The 27,057-nt window shown below is 59.4% G+C and overlaps 1 protein-coding gene across 3 annotated transcripts in view; it reads right to left on the bottom strand.

Moving 5' to 3' along the window:
* The window catches only part of KNDC1 (kinase non-catalytic C-lobe domain containing 1), a 53,490-nt gene extending 34,818 nt beyond the window's left edge, over positions 1–18,672 (bottom strand). For all 3 annotated transcript variants that reach the window (XM_027960304.2, XM_042238515.1, XM_042238516.1), the window contains exons 1-6: positions 18,567–18,672; positions 13,652–13,850; positions 13,331–13,389; positions 3,371–3,517; positions 2,957–3,074; positions 1,168–1,850 (exon numbers count right to left, since the gene is read on the bottom strand). In XM_027960304.2, coding sequence (XP_027816105.1) covers positions 1,168–1,850; positions 2,957–3,074; positions 3,371–3,517; positions 13,331–13,389; positions 13,652–13,850; positions 18,567–18,659 — 1,299 coding nt within the window. In that variant the 5' untranslated portion in view covers positions 18,660–18,672. The remainder of the gene's footprint in view (positions 1–1,167; positions 1,851–2,956; positions 3,075–3,370; positions 3,518–13,330; positions 13,390–13,651; positions 13,851–18,566) is intronic.
* Between the last annotated feature and the right edge of the window lie 8,385 nt (positions 18,673–27,057).

Below are 27,057 nucleotides of genomic sequence, written 5' to 3'. Positions count from 1 at the left end.
TACCAGGCTCCTCTGTCCATGGCCAGAATACTGGAGTGGGTTGCCATTTCCTTCTCCAGGGGATCCTCCTGACCCGGGGACTGAACCTGGGTCTCCACCCTGCAGGCAGACTCTTACCATGTGGCCCACCAGAGAAGCCCTGGGTCACAGAGCGGGGTGGGATGAGGCGGGGGAACAGCACTGCCCCAAATACACCCGTATTTGGGCCACAGACCCCCAGGTGGCTTTGTCCCGAGATGCTCACGGGGACCCACCTGGGGGGAGTGACTTGCTGGGGCCAAGACTTCCGCCCACAAGAGGGCTGAGGGCTGCTGCAGGCCACTCAGATCACCCGCGGTCATGCTAAAAACACACAAACCTCCTGGACGCTGGCTCTACAGGCGTTCTCTGTCCTTCCCAGCTTGCAAAGAGACAGCGCCAGGACAGAGGAGCCTGGTGGGCTACGTTGGTAGGGTTGCAATGACTCCGACACGGCTGAAGGGACGCACGCCGGGTCTGGAAGATCACCGCCCCACCCGCCACCTGCCCTCCACCCGGAAGACCCCACCTCCTTGGGGAGACCCCACCCTCCTCCAGGGAGACCCCACCCCCTGGTCACGGTGGCTGCTCAGAACTCCGTAGGAGGAGAACGCGGCTCAGGCCCCATGGTAGAAAATCCGCCTGCACCGCAGGAAACCAGGGTTTGATCCCTGGGTCAGGAAGATTCCCTGGAGGAGGGCATGACAACCCACTCCAGTATTCTAGCCTGGAGAATCCCATGGACAGAGGAGCCTGGTGGGATGCAGTCCATAGGATCGCACAGAGTCAGACAAGACTGAGCGACTATCACCTTTCCAACCAAGCTTGACAGGTAAGCAACCTCAACCCACATTCTTAATTAATTTCTAATTTAAAGACGCCCCTGAGCACCAGGGCTGGCGAAGCAGAGCGGAGACAGCCCTTGGGCCTCGTCCTGGAAAGGCTGCTCCCTGCGCCTCTTTGAGAGAAAAACTAACCCAGCAAAGGCATGCCTGGTTCCCCGTCTTAAAGCTTGGAAACTGAGCCCAAGTGAAGCTGAAGCTGCCCTCCTTCCTTGGGGTAAATGACCAGCACTCGGAGGGCGCCCGTGAGCGTGCGCAGGCCCCACACGGCGTGCGGGACCCGGTCACCCGGGACCCGGTCACCCACCTGCTCGGCGGCCGCCCTGTCCAGCTCCCCGGCTCCGTCCGCAGTCCCCCTGTCAGTCTCCGAAGTCCCTGGGTCTCCACCCGCGTCTCGAGGGCCCTCGGAACCAGGCGGCGGACTTTCCCGAGCGGGGTTGCCGCTGCCCACCCTCTTGTCCCCTCGGCGACGGAGCTCGAGCTCTCGCTCTGGCCACAGTCTGGATCCAGGCTGTGCCTGGAAGCTGGAAAAGCCATGTTTCCCCTCTGGAAAGGCCTTCTTGGGGTCTGGAGAGAAGAATTCCGATGTGGGCAGCGGGGTTTTCACGTTGGTGAGCGACAGGCAGAGGGCGCCGGACTCGAGGCCGTCAGGCTGGAGCCGGGGGAGCGTCCGCACCTTTCTCAGGCGGCTCTTGTCCAGGAAGCCTCTGTCTTGGTCAGCCGCGGGCCGCTGGGCGTCCAGGAGGAGGCAGGCCAGCCTCTCGGGGGCCAGCTCTTCCTGACCCGGGCTCTCTCCGTTCTTCACAGGGGAAGACAGCAGAGCCTTGGAGGGCGGGGTCCCGGGGTGCTCCAGGCCTTCTCTGGTGGGGCTCAGGGGCCAGCCCTCCGGGGCAGGCAGGGCCTCGGGGTCAGCAGAACAGTCCCCCAGCTGCCTTTTGGGCCCTGCACCTCTAGGGGCCAGTCGCCCCCTCCAGGTGATGTCGCTGACATCTGGCGGAGAGCAAGGCATGGTCACTGCGGAGGGCAGCAGCCTGGGTGGGCCTCTCCCTGCCTCCGCTGCTCACGGCCACCAGTGAACGCACTGCTGCAGGACCCCTGGCCACACACAGCCCACCCCCCCGGACTGGTCCAGAGACGCCCTGGCCTGTCTCCTTAATCGCACCATCCTGGCTAATTAATGAGCCTCCAAGGCTCGGGTGCCCCACCCCCGCCTCCACCAAGGATGAGTTTCCCGCAGGGGAAACATTTCCTAAGCCCTGTCTAATCACCTCATCCAAAAAGCACATCGTTTTGCTATTATAATTACACAAGCGATCCTTCCCCAAGGAATAAATTAAACCTGGCTGCAGTCCCGCCTCATCTTGACGCACAACCTTCCCCGCGCACGTGTCTGTGTGAACCGCTCTGTGCCCTCCTACTCCTGGGGGCCTGCAGCCCCCTGCCCTGGAGCCTCCCTGCTGTTAGGACCGCCAGCGGGGCCCGGTGCCCCTGCAGCGCCATGAACGCCGACTTGGCGGGAAAAGCTGCTGCTTGGCTGGGAGAGGGGCCCTGCCGCCCCCAGAGGCTCTGCCTCCCCCAGGGCCCTCTCGGGCTCCGTGCTTCGAGCACAGCCCACAGCAGACGCTGGCACTAGTTCAAAGTGCCACTCGAGAGTACACCCAGAGCCGTGAAAGTCCCAGATGCTTCAGCAACAGCGTGCGTGGCAGGAGCTCGGTGGCCGCCAGAGGATGGTGCTGGGTCCAGGCCCCAAGGCCCCCAGAGCAGGACAGAGGTGAGGGGGCGTGAGCACCCACTTCCCAGATGCCCTGCCGCTCACCTCTGACTGGGTGTGCGTGTGTGCGCGTGTGGGAGCTGTGGGCGTGCGCTGCGTGTGCCTGCTGAGTGGCCTAAATAGGTGTGTCCGAGTTTGCACATGTATGTTTCTGTGTGTGCTGGGGGGCACATGTGATCTGTTCGGATACGCGTGCATGTAAGTGTGGGCGCTTCCACGGTGTGTGAGGACGCTGGTGCTGACGTGCACACACACTCACACCTGCACGGCTGCATGCGCGGTAGTGCCTGGGCACGCGTGCTGGCCCGCTGGCGGGTGTGCTCACCTTGGAGCGCCCCAAAGGACTCGATGGAGAGCACTCTCCTCCCGGCGGCCGACAGGCTCCGGCACAGGCGGCAGGACGACGTGAGCCGCATCTTCTCCTCGCACAGGGCGATGATGCTCTGCGGCGGGCGGTGCTCAGCCCGCGCCCTCGCCCCGGCGCGGCCCCCACCCCCGCCCGCTAAGCCTTCCAGGCTCTGGGGTCACGGCCCGGGGCTGGGGGAGCTTACGGATTCTGTCCCGCCCATGACCATTACAAGGTGCACCCTTAATCGCCGAAGTGGAGTAAAAAAGTCAGGAGCCCGGATGACCAGGTGGTGGGGGCGCTGCATGCTTACTGGGTGTGCGAGTGCGGGCCGGGGGCGCACAGGGTTCAGGGTATTTCCCGGGGTGAGGCGGGGCAGGCCTGTGAGCTTACCTGGAGGTCGGGCCGGTCCCCGGGGTCCTCCGCCTGCATCTGGCCCAGCAGCGCCTCCAGCTCCTGGCTCAGCCTGGGCTGGGGCTCAGGCTCTGGCACGTAGTCGAGGGCTGCCTTCAGCGTGGCCCCCAGAGAGTAGATGTGAGCCTGCAGCATCAAAGACCCGCTGGGGCCGGCGGCGGCGGGCCGTGTGGGCCATGGGACCATGGGCGGGGCATGGGGCGTGGGCGGGGCCGTGTGGACCATGGGCGGGGCACGGGGCGTGGGCGGGGCCGTGTGGACCATGGGCGGGGCATGGGGCGTGGGCGGGGCCGTGTGGGCCATGGGCTGGGCATGGGGGCGTGGGCGGGGCCGTGTGGGCCATGGGGGCGTGGGCGGGGCCGTGTGGACCATGGGCGGGGCATGGGGCGTGGGCGGGGCCGTGTGGACCATGGGCGGGGCACGGGGCGTGGGCGGGGCCGTGTGGACCATGGGCGGGGCATGGGGCGTGGGCGGGGCCGTGTGGGCCATGGGCTGGGCATGGGGGCGTGGGCGGGGCCGTGTGGGCCATGGGGGCGTGGGCGGGGCCGTGTGGGCCATGGGCGGGGTCATGGAGGCGGGGCCGTGGGTGTGTGGGCCATGGGTGGGGGCGTGGGTAGAGCCGTGGGGCGGTGGCCACGGGGCGGACCTGGGGCTGGCCCGTGGGGCGGGTGCGTGGTGGTGCGGGGCCGTGGCGTCATGGGCGGGGCCATGTGCGTACAGCCACCGGTCGCACGCGGTGTTGCTCTTCCGAGCCAGGAGTTCCCCTGATCTTTCCAGGGCAGCTCCCCGCCTCACCCCCACCCCCAGGACATCTCTGCTCTTGCCCTGACTGCTCCTTTTCAGGCCACTCGCGGACTTCGCTACTTCTCGGCTGAGCTGTTGCCGTTTGGGGTGCATTCCTGGTGGCTCAGATGGTAAAGAATCTGCCTCCCAATGCAGGAGACACAAAAGACGCGTGTTTGATCCCTGGGTCAGGACGATCCCCTGGTGAAGGGCAAGGCAACCCACGCCAGTATCCTTGCCTGGAGAATCCCATGGACAGAGGGGCCCAGCGGGCTGTGGTCCACTGGGTCGCACAGAGCTGGACACCAGTGAGGAACACCTTCCCTCCTCACGTGAAGGGGCTGATCTTGGGCTCTGCGTCACATGGATGTCCTGTCACAGCTTTTAATTTTGTTCATGTGTCTTTGACATTAAAAACTTCTGCTGTTTCATTGGTGAGATCTGCTGCTGTGACCATCCTCGCGTGGACGTCTTCATGCAACCACGCACGTTCACGAAGGCTCAGGCCCTACAAGTGGGGCTGCCGTTCGGGGTCATGGCCAGCTGCTAAGGAGCTTCACTCATGAGTGAGATCATTCTTTTTTATTGGCTTCCTTGGAGGGCCTTCCCTAGCCCAGGACAATAAAAACTGCTTACTTCTCTGCTTTTCCAGTACTTTTGTAGTTGTGAAGCATCGAGCTCTCGCCCATCTGGGATATGTCTTTTTGCTGGGCACTGCAGGGATGGGGGTTTGTCTCCTGGTGGAGAGCCACCCTGCACAGCTAAAGAAGAGCCCGCCGTCTGCCAGCCTGGGCCTCGTCCCGCACCTCTGCTCCCCAGGGCCTGCGCTCTGCCCTGCCCCCTCTCACTCTGGGTCTCCTTCCGTCCAGACTGTGCTCTTTGAACCATGGTAGCTTCAGACACACCTTCACACCTGGAGGACAAGTTGCTCTCCCATCTCCCCCCGCCCCCCGGGGAGATTATTCTCACATTGGTCAAGTTTATAAGTAAAGTTCCACCATTCCCATTTTTTAAAAAAGCCAGAATGGTTGGGATTTTGGTGTAACAGCACTGATGCTGCAGAATCTGGGAGGGCCACCGTCACACAAGATAAAGCACGTGGATACGGGCAGGATGGCTGTCTCTAGGTCGCACCGTCAGCAGCATGCTGATCCATCTGTGGACAGAAGCTCCCCTGTGGGAACTGTGGGATCCGGCAACATTTGCCAAGGGACCTGGCAGGGGTCGTGCCCACCTGTTCCTCAGGTGAGAGGCAGACATGCCTCTGGACCCCTTAGCTAGACTGACTAGGGAAACAAGAGAGGACTCAAGTTAAATCAGAAATGAGAGAGGAGACTTTACAACTGATGCCACAGAAACAAAGGATCATAAGAGACCCCTATGCATACACCAAATTGGATAACCTAGAAAAACAGGATACATTCCTAGAAACACAGAGTGTACTGAGACTGCATCCTGAAGAAATAAACTGAACTGTTACTAATAAGGAGATCAAACCAGAAATCAAAAACCTCACGACAAAGAGAAGCCCAGGATGAGACGACTTCACTGGTGACTTTTTACCAGACATTCATTTAGAGGAGAATTAACGCCAGTCCTTCTCAGATTCTTCCAAAAGTCAAATGAGAGGGAACACTCCCAAACTCATTTTATGAGGCCAGCATTACCCTGGCATCAAAGTTAGATAAGGCAATACAAGAGAACTACAGACCAACATCCCTGATGAATACAGATGTAAAAATCCTTAACAAAAATTAGCAAACTAAAGTCAAAAGCACATTAAAAAACATATGCCATGGTCAACTGGAATTTGTCCCTGGGATGCAAAGATGGTTCAACATAAGCAAGTCAATAAATGTAATTCACCATATTAATAGAATAAAAGTTAAAATAATATGATCATCTCAATGCTACTGCTGCTGCTAAGTCACTTCAGTCGTGTCTGACTCTGCGCGACCCCATAGATGCCAGCCTACCAGGCTCCGCCGTCCCTGGGATTCTCCAGGCAAGAACACTGTAGTGGGTTGCCGTTTCCTTCTCCAATGCGTGAAAGTGAAGTCGCTCAGTCGTGTCCAACTTTATGTGACCCCATAGACTGCAGCCCACCAGGCTCCTCCATCCATGGGATTTTCCAGGGAAGAGTACTGGAGTGAGTTGCCATTGCCTTCTCCAAAAAACCATAGCTTTGACTAGATGGACCTCTGTCAGCAAAGAAATATTTCTGCTTTTTAATATGCTTTCTTCTACCCATCAGCACACTGAATTCTCTCAGTGACTCTGCTAGGCTGGCAGTTATGCTCCCCATTTTACAGGAGGGGAGACTGAGGCTCAGGGGAAAGCACCAAGTCTCTAGTGGTGAGGCGTGAGTTTAGACAAAGCTGGAACTAAGACACTGCTATGACTGCTGCCCTGTGGACAGACGATGGCCCTGGGGGACGTGGCTGCCCCCCAACATGCTCACTCTGTTTCTCTGCCGGCTAGAGGGCAGGTTGAGAGCTGGATAAAGTGCTACCTTTACCCAAGTATGTGAGTCTTGGGAAAGTCATGGTCCCTGAAACATGGGCATCATGTGATCATCTCAATAGAAGCAGAAAAAGCATTTGGAAAAATTCACCATTTTCATGATAAGAACTCGCGATAAGTTGGTATGGTAGGGATGTACTTCAACATAACAAAGGTCACATACGACAAGCTCACAGCTAACGTCATACCCAATGGTGAAGTGCTGAACTCTAAGTTTAGAGCAAGACAAGGATGCCCATTCTCACAATTCCTCTTCAACACACTGGAAGTTGTTGATAGCCAGGGCGACTAGGCAAGAAAACGAAACAAAAGGCATCCAGGCTAGAAGGGGAGAGATAAACTTGTCTCTGCGCACCACGTGGTCTTGCATGCGGAAAATCTTAGCTTCCATCAAAAGCTTTTAGAAGTAATCAACAAATGCTGTAAAATTTCAGCATACAAAAGCAGCACACACAAATCAGCTACCTTTTTATACATTAACAATGAAATGTCTAAGCAAGAAATCAGGCAATCAGGAGCTTCCCTGACGGTGCAGCGGCTAAAGAATCTGCCTCGTGATGTAAGGGACGTGGGCTTGATCCCCGGCCATAACACTTAGAAGTGAATGATACTGAAAATGCTATGAGGCAAAACTCACGTTTGGACGGGAAGTCTTAGCTTTAGGCGTTGACCCTGATGTTAGGAAAGAAGGAAAGCTCAGACTAACGGGCTGAGTGTCTGACTCAAGTTAGGAAGACTCATTAACTTGAAACGAGCACAAAGAGGATGAAGCAGAGGCGCAGACTCGATGGAGAAGCCGCCACGCGGGGCAGGACCCAGCCCAGGGCACAGGCGGGCTCCCTGCAGAGCCGGCGGAGAAGCCGCCATGTGGGGCAGTCGCTCTGGCCCAGACGTGACTTGGCTGACCCGAGAAGCCTGTGTTTTTAAACAACTTATTTGACTGAAGTACAGTTGATCAACAACGTGTCAGCTTCTCCTGTACAGCAAAGTGACTCATTCATACACATCCTTTAAGGGATCCTTATCATGGTCTATCACAGGATGCTGAACGCGGTTCCCTGCGCTGTGCAGCAGGACCTTGCTGTTCACCGTCTCACGTGTGACGGCTTGCTCCCACTAACCCCGAAATGCAATCTTTCCCTTGCTGTGGTAACCATGGTAACCACAATCCGGGCTGCCTGGCTGTGAGTCTGTTTCCTGCCATGTTTCATCTTCCACATGTAAGTGCCACCATATGGAATTTCTCTTTCTCTGTCTGACTGACTTCACTCTGATGGTCATCTCTGGGTCCATTCGTGTTCCTGCAAAGGACGTTATTCCATCCTTCTTCGTGACTGAGTCGGATTCTATTGTGTATACGCGCCACGTCACTTTCTCCTCTTTTTTGGCCACGCCATGAGGCTGGCAGGGTCTCAGTTCCCAAACCAGGGACGAACCCAGGCCGCAGCAGGGAAAGTGCTGAGCCCCAACCACTGGACCACAGGGACATCCCTCCGTCTTCGCCATCCATTCACCTACGGCAGCTTTACGGCCTGCTGGACACACTTCATACGACTGCTTTAGCCACTAGAGCAGGGGATGCCTTTAGAATCAGAGTGGAGTTGCTGCGGCTCAGGCATCCACAGAGGACCCAGGTGGCTGAGGGTTCAGACATGTTCCTGCATCCCTGAGAACCTGGATTTCGGGATGCTGCTATCAGCCTCAGGGACACCACCAGCCATTCTCAAAACAGTATCTGCCAGCAGCTGCCAACTGCAACCTTACGTCTCAAGCCTCCCCGTGACTATGCAGGCATTTCAGACCCCAACAAATCCTGCTTAACCAGCATCCTTCCTTCTTGCAGCTCCAACCCTAATTCTTGACAGACAACTTAAGTAACTTTGTGGGTTTTGCCTTTAAAGCCTCCACATTTTGGACCCTGGTGACACTGCGCAGTGCTTCCTGACCGTGTCTTTCAGGCCGCAGTCCTCTGTCTGGCTCAAACAGCAGCCTCTGCATTTCTATTGGATTTCTCTGCATTTCTTTGGATTTCTCTGCATTTCTATTATGGATTGTTATTATTTCTGTTGACAAAACTAACAAAATAAAGGGTATAGAAAGGATGTACTCCTTCCTGCAAGACTAGCAAGAGAAGGCACAAATAAATCGAAGGGGGTACCTATAGTGAAAGCATCGATTAAGAAAGGCTGTCCCCTGCAACTCTACAAACACAGGTAAAAATAGGTAAATTTTCAGAAATATGTGGTTTATCAAAAGCTGAGTCAATAAGAAATTCAAAACAGGTAAGTCCTATAATTATTAAAAATAGAGCAGCAATTAACTCTTTGCTCCAAGGAAACAGATGGCTTCCTAAGTAGGTCTGACCAGACCTTCAAGGACCAGACTATTCCATTCTTTCCTTTACACAGCAAAGGAAGCGGGGGCGTTTGCACACGACAAAGATACTCCTGATAGCAACACATTCAGAAACATCGACAGAATGGAAAACCACCAGCCACTCATGGAAATACGCAGAGATGCAAAGCAGGCATCGGTCGATCAAATGCAACGGCGTAAAGAAAACACAGGACGCTGCCCGTTTAGGTATTTCTAAGTGGGAAAGGCTGACTTAATGTTAGAAAATAAATTCGGAGATACTGACATCTTAATAATCATTTCAAAAGCTGCAGAAGCATTGCACAATAGAACATGATGCCTCTGCACAGCAGGGGCCTCGGGCAGAAGTCCTGCTGGGAAGGTGGGAGGAGCTCTCAGGATGGCGGAGAATCACTGACCTGCTCACCCCTGCTCCAGCCCACACGGGACACGTTGCGCTGTGGACGCGGCACCAAAGCTTTGGACAGCAACACAGCCTGCCCCCTTCTGCTGGTGACTTGATCAGCTGCAGGCAGATTTTTTACCACTGAGCCACCTGGGAAGCTTCCCTGGTGGCTCAGACTGAAGAATCGACCTACAATGCAGGAGACCCAGGCTCAGTCCCTGGATCAGGAAGATCCCCTGGAGAAGGGAATGGCTACCCACTCCAGTATTCCTGCCTGGAGAGTCCTGTGGAGAGAGGAGCCTGGTGTGCTGCGGGCCATTGGGTTGCAAAGAGTCGGACACGACTGAGCGACTAACACTTTGATCAGTTAAATAGAAAGTTATCAAACATAATCAAATAATTTACCACAAGGGCTGATACAAGATTAAGCTGTTACAGTGAACTGCATTTCTGTAGACTTGACACGAAAAGCAGGAAAATGCGATTCCAAAGATGACGATCTGTTCACACAGTCAGAAGCATCCCGTGCCTGAGAGTGACCTACTAAAGGGCACTCAGGTAAGACACAGGAGAGGCTTCAAACTGCTGCTGAGACAGTAAATCAGAGCTAAGCAAGCGAAGAGGAATCATGTGTTTCTAGAGGAGACCACATAGGATGATAAGCTGTGAGTTCTCCCCAGACTGAGGTACAGATTCAGAGCCATTCTAGTCAAAATGCCAACAGAGCTTTTCTTGGAACTTGACACTAAATCCAAGCCTTCTGTGGAAGAAGAAAGACTTCAGAACAGCCAGGATGCTTCTGAAAGGAACAGGGAGTGAGCCCTTTCCCTGTGAGACACTGGGCTCCTTGTGGAGCTGGGATTGCTAAGAAATGCAGGGTGCAGACCCCCCTGGACTAGAGCAGAGGTCTGGGAAGTAGACCCACTTTTGTCTGGACTGGGGTGTGTGTGGCTTCGCTGGAGTTATGCCCAAGGCGAGCCAACAAACAGCTGGAAAGACCCTTTTCTACACAGAAAAGGATGAACTTGGATCCTTGCCTCACATTACATTAAAAAAATGCACTTCGGGTGGATTAAATGTGAACAACAAAACCTTTAAAACTCTTGGTAGAAAATGCCAAGTATCTGTTGGACCTTGAGATTGGGAAGGTTTCTTAAGGCAAAAAACAAAACAAAACAAAACAAACCGCTAACAGTGAGAGAAAACACTGCCACCTGCAAACTGGCCCCCGCAGTCCACTCCACAAGGGTTAGACCAGGCGCTGCTGCAGCTGCTGACCCTCAACACTCCTGAAAGGAGCTCGGGGTGGAGAGCAGGAGTGAGGCCCTCTGCTCCAGGGAAGGTGGCAGGACAGGTCTTCCGACAGATTCCGTCGGGACCCAGCTGTATGAGCCCAGTGTCTGCATCTCATTTCCAGAAAAGCACTGAAACCCTTCATGGTGGCGTCTGCTCCCTGTGACTAGCAGACCCTCCGCAAGGATACGTGCATGGGCTTCCCTGGTGGCTCAGCGGTGAAGAACCTGCCCGCTGATGCAGGAGACACAAATTCAATCCCTGGTTCAAGAGCGTGCAGGCAGTAGAGCAACGAACCCCGTGAGCCACGACTACGGGGCCTGTGCACTGGAGCCTGGGGGCTGCAACTGCTGAGCCCACCGTCCTAGAGCTCACGCTCCGCAGCAAGAGAAGACCCAGCAGTGAGGAGCCCGCAGACCGCCACAAGACAGCAGCTCCTGCCACAACTAGTGAAAGGCCTGCAGAGCCGACGAGCACGTGAATAAATAACAACATCTAAGAAATGAAAAAGAAGGAACAGGAGCTTGGCCGCACACAGGTGGCGCAGCGGTGAAGGATCCGCCTGCCAATGCGGGAAACGCACGAGACACGGGTTCCATCCCTGGGTTGGGAAGATCCCTCGGAGGAGGAGGTGACTACCGGCTCCGGTATGCCTGCCTGGAGAGTCCCACGGACAGAGGAGCCTGGGGGCCCCTGGTCCATGGGGTCACAGAGTTGGACACGACTGAACAATTGAGCGCCCACTCACGCCACTTCCCCTTCACCAAATCGCGCATATGCTGGCCTCCCCGCCCTCCGGAGCAGTTTCTCAGACGTGTCTCAAACGCTGTCTCCTGGGCTGCCGTCTCATTTTGCCCCAAATAAAACTTAACCTGCAGCTCTCACATCGAGCATTTTTTTAACGTCAACAACACCAATAACTTGACTGTTTTATAAATGACAGGGCTCCCTCAGTGGTGCAGTGGCTAAGAATCCACCTGCCAACGTAGGGGACGTGGGTTTGACCCCTGGGTTGGGGAGACTCCGTGTGCCCGAGAGCAACTAAGCCCATGCACCGCCACTACTGAGCTCGAGCTGAGCCTGCGCTCCCCCGGGCCGCGAGCCACAGCGACTGCACTCCCCCAGGCCTGCACGCGCAGCTACTGAGCCTGCACTCCCAGGGCCCGCCAGCTGTGGCGACTGAGCCCGCGCCGGGAGCCTGTGAGCAGCGATGAGAGAAGGCGCTGCAGCGAGAAGCCTGCACACCTAGAGGAAGCCCACACAAAGTGACGAAGACTTGCGCAATGAATTAATCAATCTAGAAAAGCTTCTAAACAGGAAAGACTGATAAACTTTTTTTGTCATCAGAGGATGCCTTCAGGCAGCTTTTCTCAAAGCATGGTTCCAGAGGCCACACAGCTTCACAGCGGAAGGCGGCGGGGGCTCCCTGGGCCGTGGGCTGGGCGCGGGCACGGCAGACTGACCGCATACGCCGCGGTGAGAGCCGGGCCTCCGCCAAGCTTTCGGGAGGTTTACAAACACGGAAAACAACGCCACTGCCCTCACTGTTTTTGTGGGGGAGAACACTGTCACTTTTCATGAACATTCGTCGTACGTGTTGGCAGGGAATGGGTTTATGATCGTGGTTATTAAATGAGTTAGCAGGTGGGCTTTTTCTGCATTTCTCCATTTTATCTGTAACACAGTGAGTCCCGGCAGGTGTGACTCACACAAAGCTCTTTGGATACTTGATTTCTAGGAGTATAAGGGTTCCAAGAACCAGAGTTTGAGAACTGCTGCCTCAAGGAAGTGAGACGTCACATTCCACAGTGAACACGACATCTGCAATCCGGACAAAACGGAGGAAAATACGGGAAGAAAAGCGGAACAACTGGAGAGAGATGGGCCTGTCAGGCCCCGCCCCACCCACAGGACCATCGTCCGGGGCCACCCCGCGGAGGCAGGCCTGTGGAGGCGCTGGTCTCTCCAAGCGGGGGGAGCGTGCCCCTGGGCCCTCCCGGCTCTGCAGTGACCGGGCTGGCAGCTCGTGCTGGACACTCCGAGGCCGCGCAGAGCAGCACGGACCCCAGCAGTCCTGCCCCCCCCGCCCCCGCCCCACGAAGGATGTGATGCCCAGTGCAGGAAAGGACGTTCCAGGGGCTGAGAGGCAGCGAGAGGCTCTTTTCAGGAAGCTGAACTGGCACAGCTGGGCCCTCCCCTCTCTAGGTCTCTGCCCAGGGCGTCCCTTGCTGGGGCAGGGCCTGGCGGCCTCGGTGACCTTGGCCCGAGTGTCCTTGGCGTGGCCGCGGCTCACACTCGTGGGGGATTCTCTGGGCCACAAGCCTCCCACAAGCGGCCCCGTCAGTCTTCAGAGGAGCTGTGACCCCCGCCAGCCACCACTGGTAATTTTAGGCGCTTTTAACATCTTCAATGCAGTCACTTCACACTCAGACAGCACGCCAGGCGCGTGGTGAGGAGCCGGCGGCCAGACGTGTGCTGTCACCAGAGCCCAGCAGCAGGGGGAGTGCCCCACGCAGCCCCTTGGGGGACCCCAGCGCTCGCGGAGGGGGCCAGGTGCTGGCCTCCTTGCTGCCACTTACCTCAAAGGTGTTCCCCGTCACGTCAAACTCTGGGGGCACAAAAGCTCCCTCAGGGTCATCTGGGGAGGGAAGAGAAGATGCCGTTCACATGGTGACCCCCAACACACGTCAGGTGAGACAGGCCGCCAGGCTCTTCCCAGATGGGGGCTACGTGCACCTGGGGCCCAGCCAGGACCACCCACCAGTGGGGCCCAGCCCCCGGCCTCCCCCCACCCAGGCCCAGGCAGGTTGCCGTGGAAACTCGGCTCCAGACCACGGCGCCCGGGGCGGGGCCGCATCCTCGCGGGCCCCTCTGGGCTCCCGTCGCTGCGCGGGCCTCACCGCTGAGCTGCTCCATGAAGCACACGTTCCCGCTGGTGTTGAAGGCCAGCGTGTCGGGCGTGATGCACAGGGTCTGGAAGATGGCCGAGTGGGCGACGCTGCGCATTGCCAGGCTGCACTCCAGGCACACGGCCCAGGCCTCCTGCTCATTCAGGCCGCTGTCCCGCAGGGAGAGGATGTCGGCCAGGGACACGTTCTCCTGCCGAGACAGCCTGGGCTGAGCCCTGGGCGCCTGTGGAGGGGCAGGGGGCCTGGGGACGAGACCCTGCAGCCGCCCTCACATCTGGATCTGACTCAGCTGTGGTCCTGCACCCACTTGTGTGCACACAACACACTAACAGTCGCGCGTGTGCACGCACATCCACCTGCTGTCCCCATACACGCACACAACTCTCACACATTAGCTGTCAGAGGCACAGGCACGCAGAGCCCGCGCGTCCACACAAGGCACGCCTGCACGAGCACATTCACCACAGGCGCACACGCCGGACACCCTGTGCCTCGCCGCCCTTTCCCAGGCCGTGTTTGATGCGCTGGTCAGCCCCGGTGTCTGTGTGTTCACACACCACCCACGTAAAGAAGGGACGGGACACAGAGGGAGCCAGACCGGGAGCTGAGCGGGGAGCATCCGGGCAGTGGTCAGGAAAGGGCCTGGACATCCAGCCTCAGAGTGGGAGTGGAGAGTCGGGTGAGCGGGGCTGGAGAGTAGGGGCCAGGGGGGTGAGCGGGGTTGGAGAGTAGGGGTGAGGGGGGTGAGCAGGGTTGGAGAGTAGGGGTGAGGGGGGTGAGCAGGGCTGGAGAGTAGGGGTGAGTGGGGTGAGCGGGGTTGGAGAGTAGGGGTGAGGGGGGTGAGCAGGGCTGGAGAGTAGGGGTGAGCAGGGTGGTACAGAAGAGAGGGCCCCAGCTTCCTGTCCCTACCAAGCTTCTGCCTGCAGCCTCCACTGGCCCCCCGCCCCGCCCCGGCAGCATGCAGGGGGTTCTCAGGTGTAGCCGAGCCCAGGTCCTGAAAGGAGCCTCCGCCTGTAAACTTCTACCCTTCCCCGCTCGGGTCCCCAGAGCCACGGCTGAGGAGGTGGAGAGCTTGCAGGGGCGCAGCAGGCTGGGAGGTGGTGTGTGCACGTGATGCTGGGGGATGGAGGCGGACGGGGCAGGTCTGCTTGGGTGCCTTGGTTTCCCCCACAGTCCACGGCCTTCTCAGCTCAGGGAGGGCCTCGGTGCCACCCTCCTGGGCCTGCCCTGCTCTCTCTGTTGGGCATGGCGTTAGGATGCGTGAGGATAGGGCAACCCAGGGCTCGCGGCTCCTAGAGCCAGTGGGGGGTGGGCCCGCGCCAAGCTCCGGCAGTGTGCGGACACTGCGGAGGGTGGATGGGCGTCTTAAAAGGAGAATCCTGAGCAAAGAGCAGAGCGTGCGGTCAGGCCGGGGCAGGAGACAGTGACCCCGCACCCGCCGGCTGCGTCTGGTTCTCCCGTAAGAGGAGGTCCACATTCGCCTCGTGCAGGGCCTGTCTGTCCCCCAGGACCCTGAGGACTCAGAGCCTGAGGCGCCCGGGGGCGCCGTGGGGCCTGCTTAGAGAGGTGCCGGGCACCCAGTGTGCACGGACACATGCCCACACACCAAGAGGCCCATGCACACGCACCCAGACACGCACAGACGAGCCCGAGGACCCCGTGGGCCTGGCGGTAAGGAGAACGCGTCTGAGCCGGCGCCGCTGCAGGGGCCTCGCGGACTCTCCCCGGCTGTGGCCACGCGGGCACCAGGCCCACCTGCTTACACAGACAGGCCTGCTGCCAGGACGAGGCGCCCAGGGCAGGCCCACGGCTTCTGGCCTGGGGCCAGGCCTCTGCTGCCCTGCCCAGTGGACGATGCTCTGGTCGGGGGAGACCCTCAGGGAAGCCAGAGCCCTGCACCCGTGGACGGGGGAGCCCCTGCGGGGCCTCTGTGTGGCTCCGTGGGGCGAGGCCCACAGGCCCCTAGTCAGTGCTTCCGTGCAGCGGAGCCCGCCCCACCAGGCGGGATGGTCTCAGACCCCCCGAAACCCCACTGCTGCAGCGGGAGGCGGGATTCAGCTGAAGCAGGTTCCAGCACACCCAGGGAAGGTTAGGCCCTGGGCCCACAGGCACCTCCCTCTGGGACCTGCCCCTCTGGTCCTCCCTGCTCGGGCCCAGGCAACAGGTGCCCAGTGGGCACTGGGCTGCATCTGCGGGTGGGCCTCGCAGGGCAGCTAGAGTGGGCCCCTGGCACTCTTATGGGCAGAGGCTCAGTGTCTGACCTGGCTGGGAGGAGAGCAGGGGGAGTGGGGGACGCAGCTGTCCCGGGCAGCCCTCTGCTGTCACGCTGGGTCCCAGACAGGGGTCTCCTGCCACCGGCCGGGCACAGTGAGGTGCTGGCCAGCAGGAGCGTCTGTCCCTCTGGGGCGAGCTGTGGGCCAGGCTGCCTGGGCCACGGGATCCCTCCACGGGCCATTCTGCACGTTTCAAACGCTGCCTCTGCCTGCAGACTCCCTGGCCCAGCCCAGCTCCCGGCCCACAGACACTGGGGAGACAGATGTCCCGCTGGTCTTCGGGGGCAGTAAGAACACTCCCTCAGGGGAGCCTCGGGACCGGGAGACCCTGCCCCCCGAAGGCCCCTGAACACCAGGGCCGCTTGCCGCCTGGTGGCTGACGTCTGCCCCTCCCGGACGGCTCTGCCTCTCTGCTCTGGCCTTTGCGGGTGCCGGAGTGAGGATGCTGCTTGCTGGTGGCCAGGGGCCGGGGGGCCAGGACCCTGCTGGGCGGTGCCGGCCTTGAGTTCTCATGCCCATCTGTCGCCCATGTGTCCCCAAGGCAGGTGCCCAGAGTGAAGTTGCTGGAACAGGGGGAGGGGCACCCACACCCCACTACCGGACCCCTAACTGTTTTCCAAGGAGGTCGGTCTGCTCCACGGCCCCCACCCCGCAGGGCGGGCAGCCTGGTTCTCGCCAACCTGGCGCTGGCGGGAGGGTAGTCATGGCCCTCTATCTTGTGTTCCCTGAGTGTAATGAAGTCGAACGTTTTCTCACATGTTCATCAGCAATTTGAATTTTGTCCACGGTCACAGTGAGGAAGGGACTGTCCAGAGGCTCCTGCTGGAGTCTCTGGCTCACGGGACTCAGTGATACAGTGAGCTGTGTAAGCTCCGAACACCCGCGTCTCCTGCGCTGGGTACCGTCCCCGCCGGAAGCTGCTCGCGTCCCCGCCCGTGGTCCCCCGGGGGCTCCCGCAGCCCAGCCCTCCGTCCTCTCACATGGGACAGCCTTGGGGAATCAACCTGACGGCAAAGTGCTGTCGCGGGCAGGCCCACGTCCCTGGCAGGGACTTCAAGCCTTTAATACTGACCACACCCACCGTGCGCAAGCACCAGAATCTGGAGCAGGGCAGGACCTCAGCTGGAGCCCCAGGGACAGGCCTCCGGGTTCAGAACACACCCAGGGCAGTGCCTCGAATCAGGAGAGGCTGCGGCGAGAGGGGCTGGTTGTCCGGATTTCCTTGCTGGACAGACCACCACCGCAGCCTCCCACGACACCTGGAGGTCATGGCCATGGACGGCAGGGGCCCCAGCCCCACGCACTGGGCTCAGCGGGAGCTACTCCATCCCCAGGGCGCTGCGACGGCTATCAGAGAGCATCAGGGCTCCACAGAGGGACAGACTGCAGGCTCAGGGTGGAGGCTTTGGGTCCAAACCCTGCTCTGCCTGCCCGTTTACTGGGCAGCCATCACAGCTCAGTGTCTCGGGCACCGAGGAGGCCCTGGGGGTGTGGGGCAGTCGGTGCAGAGAGGCCGTGTGGAGAACCACGTTCTGTGTCTGCCTCGGAGGGTGGTTTGGGGGACGTGAGGTTTCCAGCAGACGCTTTAGGAACCTGCCCTCCGGGAGCATCTGCAGGCTGTGCGCCAGGAGCACCCTTCACTCCGCCATAAAGCCGGGGAGACACCCACAGAGTTATTTATTCCCTTGTGGTTCCGTCGGCTGCCCTCTCTCTCACCAAATCCAGGCCATGGCGGGTGGGGATGGGGTGGGGAGGCAGCACCCCCCACCCTCCCCCTCGGGCACTGCCCCCTCCACAGACTCTGAAGGCCTGTTTCTAGGGCATGAGCCCCTCGGTCCTTAGAACCAGCTCGGCTAAGGGTGCGAGCAGGGGCCAGCTGGGGGCAAGGGCCCCAGGGCCCGCAGCGCCGGTTTCTGTGACCCTCCAGTTCAGGAGGGCAGGTGGGTCTGTCTTGTAGACCCCACAGACGGGCATGTGCTGGGACGGGGGCTCTGCAACGACCCCAAAGCCCGGGGAGCAGCTGAGCCGTCCAGCGGCCACCTCTGCTGTGGCAGGGACTGGCCTGTTCAAGAGCCATGGGGTCTCCATTCGACCCCGACCTACAGAGCTACCTGACGAACCCAGGGGCAGCTTCTCCGACGGGGTTGCAGGCAAACTGGCTCTCGAGGTGCTTGGCCCGGTTAGCGGCCAGAAGCCCCACGGGACAGAGCCTCCCGCCCTGGCGACCCCAGACGGGGGCTCAGGACTTGGGCTCCTGACTGAAGGCCCCGAGTCGGTCGTCAGTCACAGGGCCCCCAGCCCCCACACCACCAGCTCCTGGAACAGGCCTGACTGGGCTCTCTGCCGGGAGAGAGCCAACTAGGACCGCGGCGGCCAGGGGGGTCACCAGGCTGAGCCTGGGGCCAAAGCGCCTGCGCTCATCCCCCCAACATCTGTAACCCCGGGCCTCCCCTGCAGGACGCCCACATCCGCACCGACGGCCCACAGCTGCTGTCCTGTGGGGAGGGGACGGTGAGGACAGCTGCAGGGTCCCCTGCAGCCGAGACCTGGCCCGCGGGGACAGGGGCCTGGGGGTCTCTCTGCGAACCCCTCGGAGGGGGCGGTGGGAGTCCCGCCGTGGGGCGGGGGCTCACCTCGTCTTCTGGCAGAGTGGGGAGCGGCTCGAAGTCGTAGAAGTCCAGGTCCTTGCCGTCCTCCTCATAAAACGCCGCTGCGCCCCGGTCCATGGTCTGCGTCCTTGGGCGCGCCGCCGCCGGAGCCGCCGCGTCCTCGCCGCCCGAGGTCCGCGCGGCCGGCGCCCCTCCCAGCCTGGCCTCGCCGCCCGCGGCCCCGGCTCCCCGGCCGCCGGCTCTGCTCCGGGGCTGGCTCCGCGCTCCCGGCCGGCTCCGCGCGCCGGGCTGGTTGTGCGCTCCGGGCCGGCTCTGCTCGGGGGCTGGTTGTGCGCTCCGGGCCGGCTCCGCGCTCCCGGCCAGCTCCGCGCCCCGGGACTGGCCCTGCGCTCCGGGCCGGCTCCGCGCTCCCGGCCGGCTCCGCGCTCCGGGGACGGCTCCGCGCTCCGGGCCGGCTACGCGCGCCGGGCCGCCATGGCAACGCGCCCGCGCCCCCCCGCGTCCCCCGCGCCCCCGCCCCGCCGCCCCCGGCGCCCCGCCCGCGCGCTGCCGCAGTGTCTCCGGAGCAGGGCGGGGGTGGGGACACCTGGGCGCCGGGCTAGGGCACTCGGAGGGCCGCACTCACTTTGGCGGGCAGCTGGGGGCGCCTGGAGCCTCTAGGGGCCTTCCGGGGATTTTGTCCTTCGGGGATGGTGGCCGTTTCCGAGGGCTGCGCTGGGGGCGCTGGAGGTCCGTGCGCGGCGGGCGCCGTTCGGGGGCGGGGCGGGTGTTCCTGAGCGGTGCGTCGCAGGCTGCTGCGGGGTCTGCGCCCACCTGGGCACACGGAGCGGGGGCCGTGGTCCACCGCAAGGAGGCTGGCAAGCGGGTATCCCACCTTCCGCCCGTACCCCGCTCCCGCCCCCACCGGCCGAGGGCCGGGCTGCCGCAGTCCCCGCAGGGGGTGGTTTGGCGGCTGCAGAGGCTCCCGGGGTGGGTGGGGGGAGCCCGGGGAGAGGGGCGCCGGGGAGGGGGGACGGCCGGAGCGCGAGTCGGGTGGAGACCAGGCGGGGACCCGTGTAAGCAGCTGCGCTCTGGCCGGCGGCTTCTTCAGTTAGTCTGGTGGGTGACAGGTAGGACCAGCACTTAGAGCTCCATCCCAACCTTGCCCGCAGGCTGTGGAAAGGAAACCAGACCCTCAGTCTGGTGGCTTCGGGGCTGACCCTTCACCGCCCCCTTAGGCTCTGTTAGCCAGTTTCCTCCGCACCAGGGCCAGCCTTTCCCCAAGCTGGGAGCTGTGGCTGGGCAAAGAGCAGGACACCGCGACCCCAGCCCGGCAAAGATCCAGGGTGCTCCTCTTCCTGGGTAGTGAAGATCCAGGCCCCCACCACTGCCCACCGCCTGCAGAGATTCAGACTGCACAGCACCCCCCTTTCCCACAGGAGGGGGCATGGTGGTCTCCCCAGCCTGTGAGGGCATGGCTGGTTCCCTCCCCCCAGGGGGAGCGGTGGACCAGAGCTCCCACAGGAGAGTAGGCACTGCGGCCAGGCTGCCAGCTACACCCTGACAGCCTGGCCGGGCACACAGCAGTCACTCTGCACACACTGCTGCGTGGGGAAGTGGACTTGCGGCAAGCCCTGCGGAGCCCCAGGATGCGGGGGACAGATTCCATCCCGGCTCAGGGCTTGGGGCCTCTGGGCCCGTGATGTGACCCCAGGGGGGCACTCAGGTCAGAGGAGAGACCGGGGATAGTGAGGCCTCAGGCTGGTGGCCGGGGCTCCGGGCAGCCTCACCTGTGCAGTGTACCCCCGGCACCTGAAGCAGAAAGGGCTCAGGCTGTCTGGGTGCTGAGAGCTGGGCTCTCAGACTCGGTGTGTCTGGGCTGTGGGTGGGCACTGCCTGGTGTCTCAGAAGGACGGGCCCTGCTCCAGGGCTCCAGCTGCGGCCTGGCCCGGACCCTGTGTCTGCAGAGCTGGGCGCCCTGGCTGCAGGGTCCCCGTGCTGCGTGGCTGGGGCCTGCTGCCTCCCTGTCCCTGCTGGTGTCGAAGCGCTGCTGAAGCCCGTGGCCTTGACACCCTGGCCCACCGCCCGGCTTCCGCGCCCTCTGGGGGCCTCGGGCTGTGTGCCACCTGTCACCTGGTTCTTGGGTCTCTGAGCTGCCAGGCCGAGGGTCTGGGGGCAAAGATCACCCCCTAACTAAAGGAGCCGCCTCACTGTGGGTGCCTCTGGGTCTAATGGCGTCATCTGTTTAGGGAAGAGGGGCATCCGATTCGGGTAACATGCCGAGCACCCGGGCGCAGATGCTGGCTGAGTCAGCTCTGGCTGTTGCAGCCTACAGGTGCCCAGTGGGCATCACCCATCTCCGTGGTCAGGCGGGGACCGGGGCCCTGGGCCAGTGGGGAGGGGCCGGGGCCCTGGGCCAGTGGAGGGGCCCTGGGCCAGTGGAGGGGGCCGGGGCCCTGGGCCAGTGGAGGGGGCCGGGGCCCTGGGCCAGTGGGGAGGGGCCGGGGCCCTGGGCCAGTGGAGGGGGCCCGGGCCCTGGGCCAGTGGAGGGGCCCTGGGCCAGTGGAGGGGGCCGGGGCCCTGGGCCAGGTGCTCCTGGAAGGGCCCACGCTGCCCTTCCCTTGTCTCCTGGAGACTTGTGGCCGCCAGGCCTCGCTGCTCGGGGCAGTGGCCGGACGCCTGTGCAGCGTGTTCCGTGAGTCCCACTGTGTGTCTGCACACTTGCCGTGCTTACAGCAGGCTTTGCTCCCAGGAAGGGCCCTGTGCCCTGCCGTGGTGGGTGCTTGTCAGTGTGCTTAAGTGACTGTGACGTTGCGCTTGAGAGAGAGGGCTTCCAGATTGGGCCTCTCGGCCTCCCCAGAGCCGATGGGACGGCACAGGTGGGACAAGGACCTCCAGGCAGAGCTGGGCCCACGCAGAGTTAGTGTCAGCCCCAGACAGGCACGAGCCCTCACGAGCAGACTGCAGGAGGGGCCGCTTTGCCCTGGCCGAGGCGTCTCTGGACTCGCCTGGTGAGCTAGCCCACTTCCTGGGGGCCCTTGGTGCCGCCAGAATTCTGCAGAGGCTTCCAGCTGACCCCGGCTCCAGCTGCAGCCGTCAGCTCCCCGGATGAGGCCACGGCCCGGAGGGTCTTGCCTCCTCGTCCCTCTGACCCCCAGACTTGCTCTGGTGCACTGTCATCTCCTCCAAGACCCTCCGTTGGCCTCCAAGCAGGCCCTGGACTGAGCACCCTCCCCAGATGCCCAGCCTTTGGCCTCCCCTGGCTCCCTCCAGCTCAGTGACCAGGAGGACTGTGCTCCACGCAAGGCTTGGCCCTCGTCATGCGTGGACCCCGCCTGTTCTTCAGAGCCTGTCTCTCCTGGCTTCCGAGTGAGGTTCCTCTGAGTGCAGGGTTGGGGCTGGGAGGGGCACTGAGGGTGGGTTTTCAAAGCCTTGGCTCCTGTTTTCCCAGAAAGAATCTTGAAAAGCTGTCATGCCGCTTGTAGATTTTGAAATTGACATCCATGGCTTTGAAAAAATAAATGTAAATCATTGCAAAGAATGTAATTTCTGTTGTGGTATAAATATTGACATTTGGCAATAAAGCTGTTAGTCATTCTTGTAAATGTACCCAAGGAGCTAAAAACCAAAGTGGTTTTGATACCCGCTATCAATCAGTTAGAAAAAAAAAGTAAAAAACCACATGAACATGTTTTTCTTCAATAATCAGGCATCTCCACCATAGCATTTTCCTCAGACTCATTACAGGCATCTAACTTCGGCCAGAATTTCATCCTACTGTGGCAAAGTTTTATGCTTGAAAATTTCTGTAGATTCTCCATAATACGTTACAACAAGATGCATGTAAGTTTTGTTAAGTTGAATACTTCTTAGATAAAAAATTTTAAAACATTTTTGTTTTCAGTGACTGTAAGACTCCTTTTACAGTATCAAAATTCTGACCACACTTCTCCCGAGAGAGACGCGCACTGAGGACCTGGACGGCCGACCAGCTCTGCTCGGGAGGCCTGAGCTGGGCCGGGGCTCGGTGGCCGTCACTCCGTGCCTGTCGCTTTCCCTGTGCTTCTGGCCTCTGGGGGGCGGGTGAGGGCCTGGCCAGCAGGAGGAGGCCCCCTCCACTGCTCTTCCCTGGGGCAGGGCTGGTCCTGATTCCAGCTCCCCCAGGACTCCAGCCCCACGGCGCCCTCCTCAGAGGTCTGCGCCCCCCTGCCGTCCCCCCACAGGGAAGCCCCTCCTGCAGGTTCTGTCCACGGGGACCTGTGCCTGGCTCCTTCCAGCCTTGGTTCCCCGCACGTGGACTCTGTTGATGTTACCGGTGTGGCGGACCCCGCAGGGACCCAAACCACTTCCTTTCACTCACGGATGGCGTATGCCGTTGCAGTCACATAGCGTGCATCACGCTTCCCAGGAGACGGCGTGGCCAGGCTCGAGGGCGCGCACCTCAGGGCTTACGGCCTGCGGCAGAGTGCCTTGCCTTCCCAGAGGCCATGTGCCAGTGCTGGGGGACAGGATGAGGTCTCTGTCCACAAAGTTCCCCATCTAGCTGAGCCAAGCTGGAACATTCCAGATGGGAAGCATTCGAAGACCCCAGATGCGACTTCTCACAGCTAGGGAGCTTGTGGGAACCTGGGGTCCCCTTATGGATGGAGCCGGCAGGACGCCTGCTAGAGGTGGGCAGACTGGCAGGGAATCCTGGTCAGGAAACCGTGTCTCTAACACACTCTTCCCTCCCCAAAGCTGTGCGTTTCTGACGCTAAATCAGCCATCCCTTTAAATCTGACCATGGATGTCCCCTGGCCCTCTCGCTGGGGGTCCTTGCTGCCCCTGTGAACATCCAGGGGAAGTCTTGGCCCCAGAGCTCAGAGCTGGGCTGGAGTGCTGGGGGCCCACCTCGGAGCCCCTTGGTTCTTGCGCGCACACATGCCCAGCACCAGGTGTCGGCAGCGAGCCTGCCTTCTACTGGGACACAGATGAAGGCGCCAGCGTGCTGTGGGGGAGCAGGTCCCGTACAAGAGGGAGCCACAGCCCGCGGAGGGCACGTCCTGGGGCACCGGAGAAGCGGCTGCAGGACAGCGCACGGTCACGGGCGAGGGGTCCCCCGCGGTGAATCAGGAGGAGCAGCAGCGACCCCCTCATCCCCGCCCACCCCGAGCTGCGATGGCAGCCGCCGTCCCGCCTTGCAGAGGTGTTTCCTGCGCTCTTTCCTTCAGAGTTTCACCAGTAAGCATATGTTGTTAAACACATAATTTAGTTTTGCTCATTTTTTTTTCTTTTTGGTAATTTGTGTAAGTGCAATCACACTGCACATTTTCGTTTTTTGTCTGGATTCTCTCCCTTAGAGTTATTCTGGGAACAGGAATCTCGTTGTTACTGAATTGTGTTAAGTACGTGAAACCACCGCTGACGGACGTCTGAGCCGCCCTAGGTCTGGGGTGTCAGCTGGGACACATGCTGCTTGAACTGTGCAAGCAACCTGCACGTGTTCTGGCCGGGTCAGCCATGACGCTGGTGTTCAAGTCCATGCGCGTGCCCAGCCTCCTTCTGCAGGAAAGACTCTGAGTGTGCACACGTGTGAGTCTGCGTCCCGCGGTCTGCGGTCAGCCTGGCAGAGGCGCCTGTGGGAAGTCCCCACGCTCTGACTCCGCCCCCACCCCTCCTTTTCCTCCTGAGCGTCTCAGCGTCCTGGCCCATGAGAGTGGCTCCCGGCCGAGCCGTCCTGGTAGGGTCTGGCTGCAGTCTGCACGCCCCCAGGCCTGAGGGGCAGCGGATGTCCCAGCCCCCGACGTGGGCACCTCCCTGTAGAATCAGGCTCCCTTCTCATCTCTCATTTATATTCTGTGGTTTCCAGTGGGAGGACTGGCGTTTTTTTTACTGGATTTATCATGAATGTCGGATGTACTCTGGTTCTGCTGTAAATTGTTATCTTTGTAAGATTCTGTTTCCTGTTTAGCGCTGGCCTACAGGGGTCAGACTGGCTCTTGCCCACGACCTTGTGTCCAGCAGAGTGCTAACCCTACCGAGTAGTTCTGATCGGAACCGACCTGGGCTTCCTGTGGCGATCACACTCCCTGGGAGTCAGCTCAGCTTCTCTGTCTCCCATCTTCACCACGCCTTCCACCTGAGGACCGTGGGACCCAGCACAGCCTCGAGCAGGCTTGGCGAGATCGTCCCCTGCGCTGAGCTCCCAAGGTGAGCGGGGGGCCTTCACTTCATCATGGTCCAGGATACTCTTGCTGTCGATTTTGATACGTCAGTGACGTTCGCTTTTACTGCTAATTTGGCAAAAGCTCTGTTTTGTTTGTTTAAAAGGGGCTCCTGAGGTGGCCCTAGTGGTGAAGAGCCCTCCTGCCAACTCAGAAGGTGTAAGAGATGCGGGTACGATTCCTGGGCCTGGGAGGTCCCTGGAGGAGGGCATGGCAACCCACTCCAGCACTCTTGCCTGGAGAATCCCACAGACAGAGGAGCCTGGCGGGCTATAGTCCACGGGGTTGCAAAGAGTCAGGCATGACTGAAGCGACTTAACAGGCACACTTATTATTATTATTTTTTAAAGGAAACACTTTTCGGCTGAGTCTCCACTGCAGTGGGCGGGCTCCTCGCTGCAGCTCGGGGGCTTAGTTGTCTGGCAGCAGGTGGGATCTTAGTTCTCTCACCAGGGATTGAACCCATGTCCCCTGCATTAAAAGCCGGATTCCTAACCACTAGACCACCAGGCAAGTCCCCGCCAAATCTTTTAACATCACAAGCGGATGCTGAATTTTATCGAGTGTGTTTTCTGCGTCTGTGACGGTGACGGTTCAACCCCCTTTATTCTGTTAGTGCTCATGTCTCAGTCAGACTGGTCCTGTGCTCGGGAAGCGGACCCACCCGCCTCTGACACCTCCTGTCTTGCAGGTGTCCCTCATCTCTGTGGCTGATATTTTTTGTGGGGATTTTTGCATTTATTTTCACTGGCCACAGATTTGTTTTTCCCATGATGCCCTTACATCAAGGTTATGCTCACCTCATGAAGCAATTGGGATGTGCTTCTTCTTTTTCTATTTTCTGGAAGGTTTTTGTAAAATTCACATGATTTCTTCCTTAAATGTTTAGAGGAATTCTCTGTGAAGCCATCCAACTGTCTGGACCTGAGGCTTTTCTTTAATGGGAAAGTTTTAAATGATAGATTCAATTCTTTAATGGTTCAGTTCAGTTCAGTTCGGTTCAGTCGCTCAGTCATGTCTGACTCTTTGCAATCCCATGGACGGCAGCACGCCAGGCCTCCCTGTCCATCACCAGCTCCTGGGGTTCACTCAGACTCATGTCCATTGAGTCGGTGCTGCCATCCAACCATCTCATCCTCTGTTGTCCCCTTCTCCTCCTGCCTTCAATCTTTTCCAGCCTCCAGGTCTTTTCAGATGAGTCAGCTCTCCATATCAGGTGGCCAAAATGTTGGAGTTTCAGCTTCAACATCAGTCCTTCCAATGAACACCCAGGACTGATCTCCTTTAGGATGGACTGGTTGGATCTCCTTGCATTCCAAGGGACTCTCAAGAGTCTTCTCCAACACCACAGTTCAAAAGCATCAATTCTTTGGTGATCAGCTTTCTTTATGGCCCAACTCTTACATCCATACATGACTACTGGAAAAACCATGGCCTCAACTAGATAGACCTTTGTTGCCAAAGTGTCTCTGTTTTTGAATATGCTGTCTCGGTTGGTCATAATTTTCTTCCAAGGAGTAAGCGTCTTTTAATTTCATGGCTGCAGTCACCATCTTAGGTGATTTTGGAGCCCCCCAAAATAAAGTCAGACACTGTTTCCACTGTTTCCCCATCTATTTGCCATGAAGTGATGGGACCAGATGCCCTGATCTTTGTTTTCTGAATGTTGATCTTTAAGCCAACTTTTTCACTCTCCTCTTTCATTTTCATCAAGAGGCTCTTTAGTTCTTCTTCACTTGCTGCCATAAGGGTGGTGTCCTCTGCATATCTGAGGTTATTGATATTTCTCCCGGCAACCTGGATTCCAGCTTGTGTTTCTTCCAGTCCAGCATTTCTCATGATGTACTCTGCATAGAAGTTAAATAAGCAGGGTGACAATATACAGCCTTGACGTACTCCTTTCCCTACTTGGAAACAGTCTGTTGTTCCATGTCCAGTTCTAACTGTTGCTTCCTGACCTGCATATAGGTTTCTCAAGAGGCAGGTCAGGTGGTCTGGCATTCCCATCTCTTTCAGAAGTTTCCACAGTTTATTGTGATCCACACAGTCAAAGGCTTTGGCATAGTCAGTAAAGCAGAAATAGATGTTTTTCTGAAACTCTCTTGCTTTTTCAATGATCCAGTGGATGTCGGCAATTTGATCTCTGGTTCCTCTGCTTTTTCCAAATCCAGCTTGTCCATCTGAAAGTTCATGGTTCACATATTGCTGAAGCCTGGCTTGGAGGATTTTGAGCATTACTTTACTAACGTGTGAGACGAGTCCAATTGTGTGGTAGTCTGAGCATTCTTTGGCATTGCAGTTTTGGGGGATTGGATTGAACACTGACCTTTTCC

This window comes from Ovis aries, chromosome 22, assembly GCF_016772045.2.
Source record: "Ovis aries strain OAR_USU_Benz2616 breed Rambouillet chromosome 22, ARS-UI_Ramb_v3.0, whole genome shotgun sequence".
Classification (NCBI taxonomy): domain Eukaryota; kingdom Metazoa; phylum Chordata; class Mammalia; order Artiodactyla; family Bovidae; genus Ovis; species Ovis aries.
This window is presented reverse-complemented; position numbering and strand designations above follow the sequence as displayed.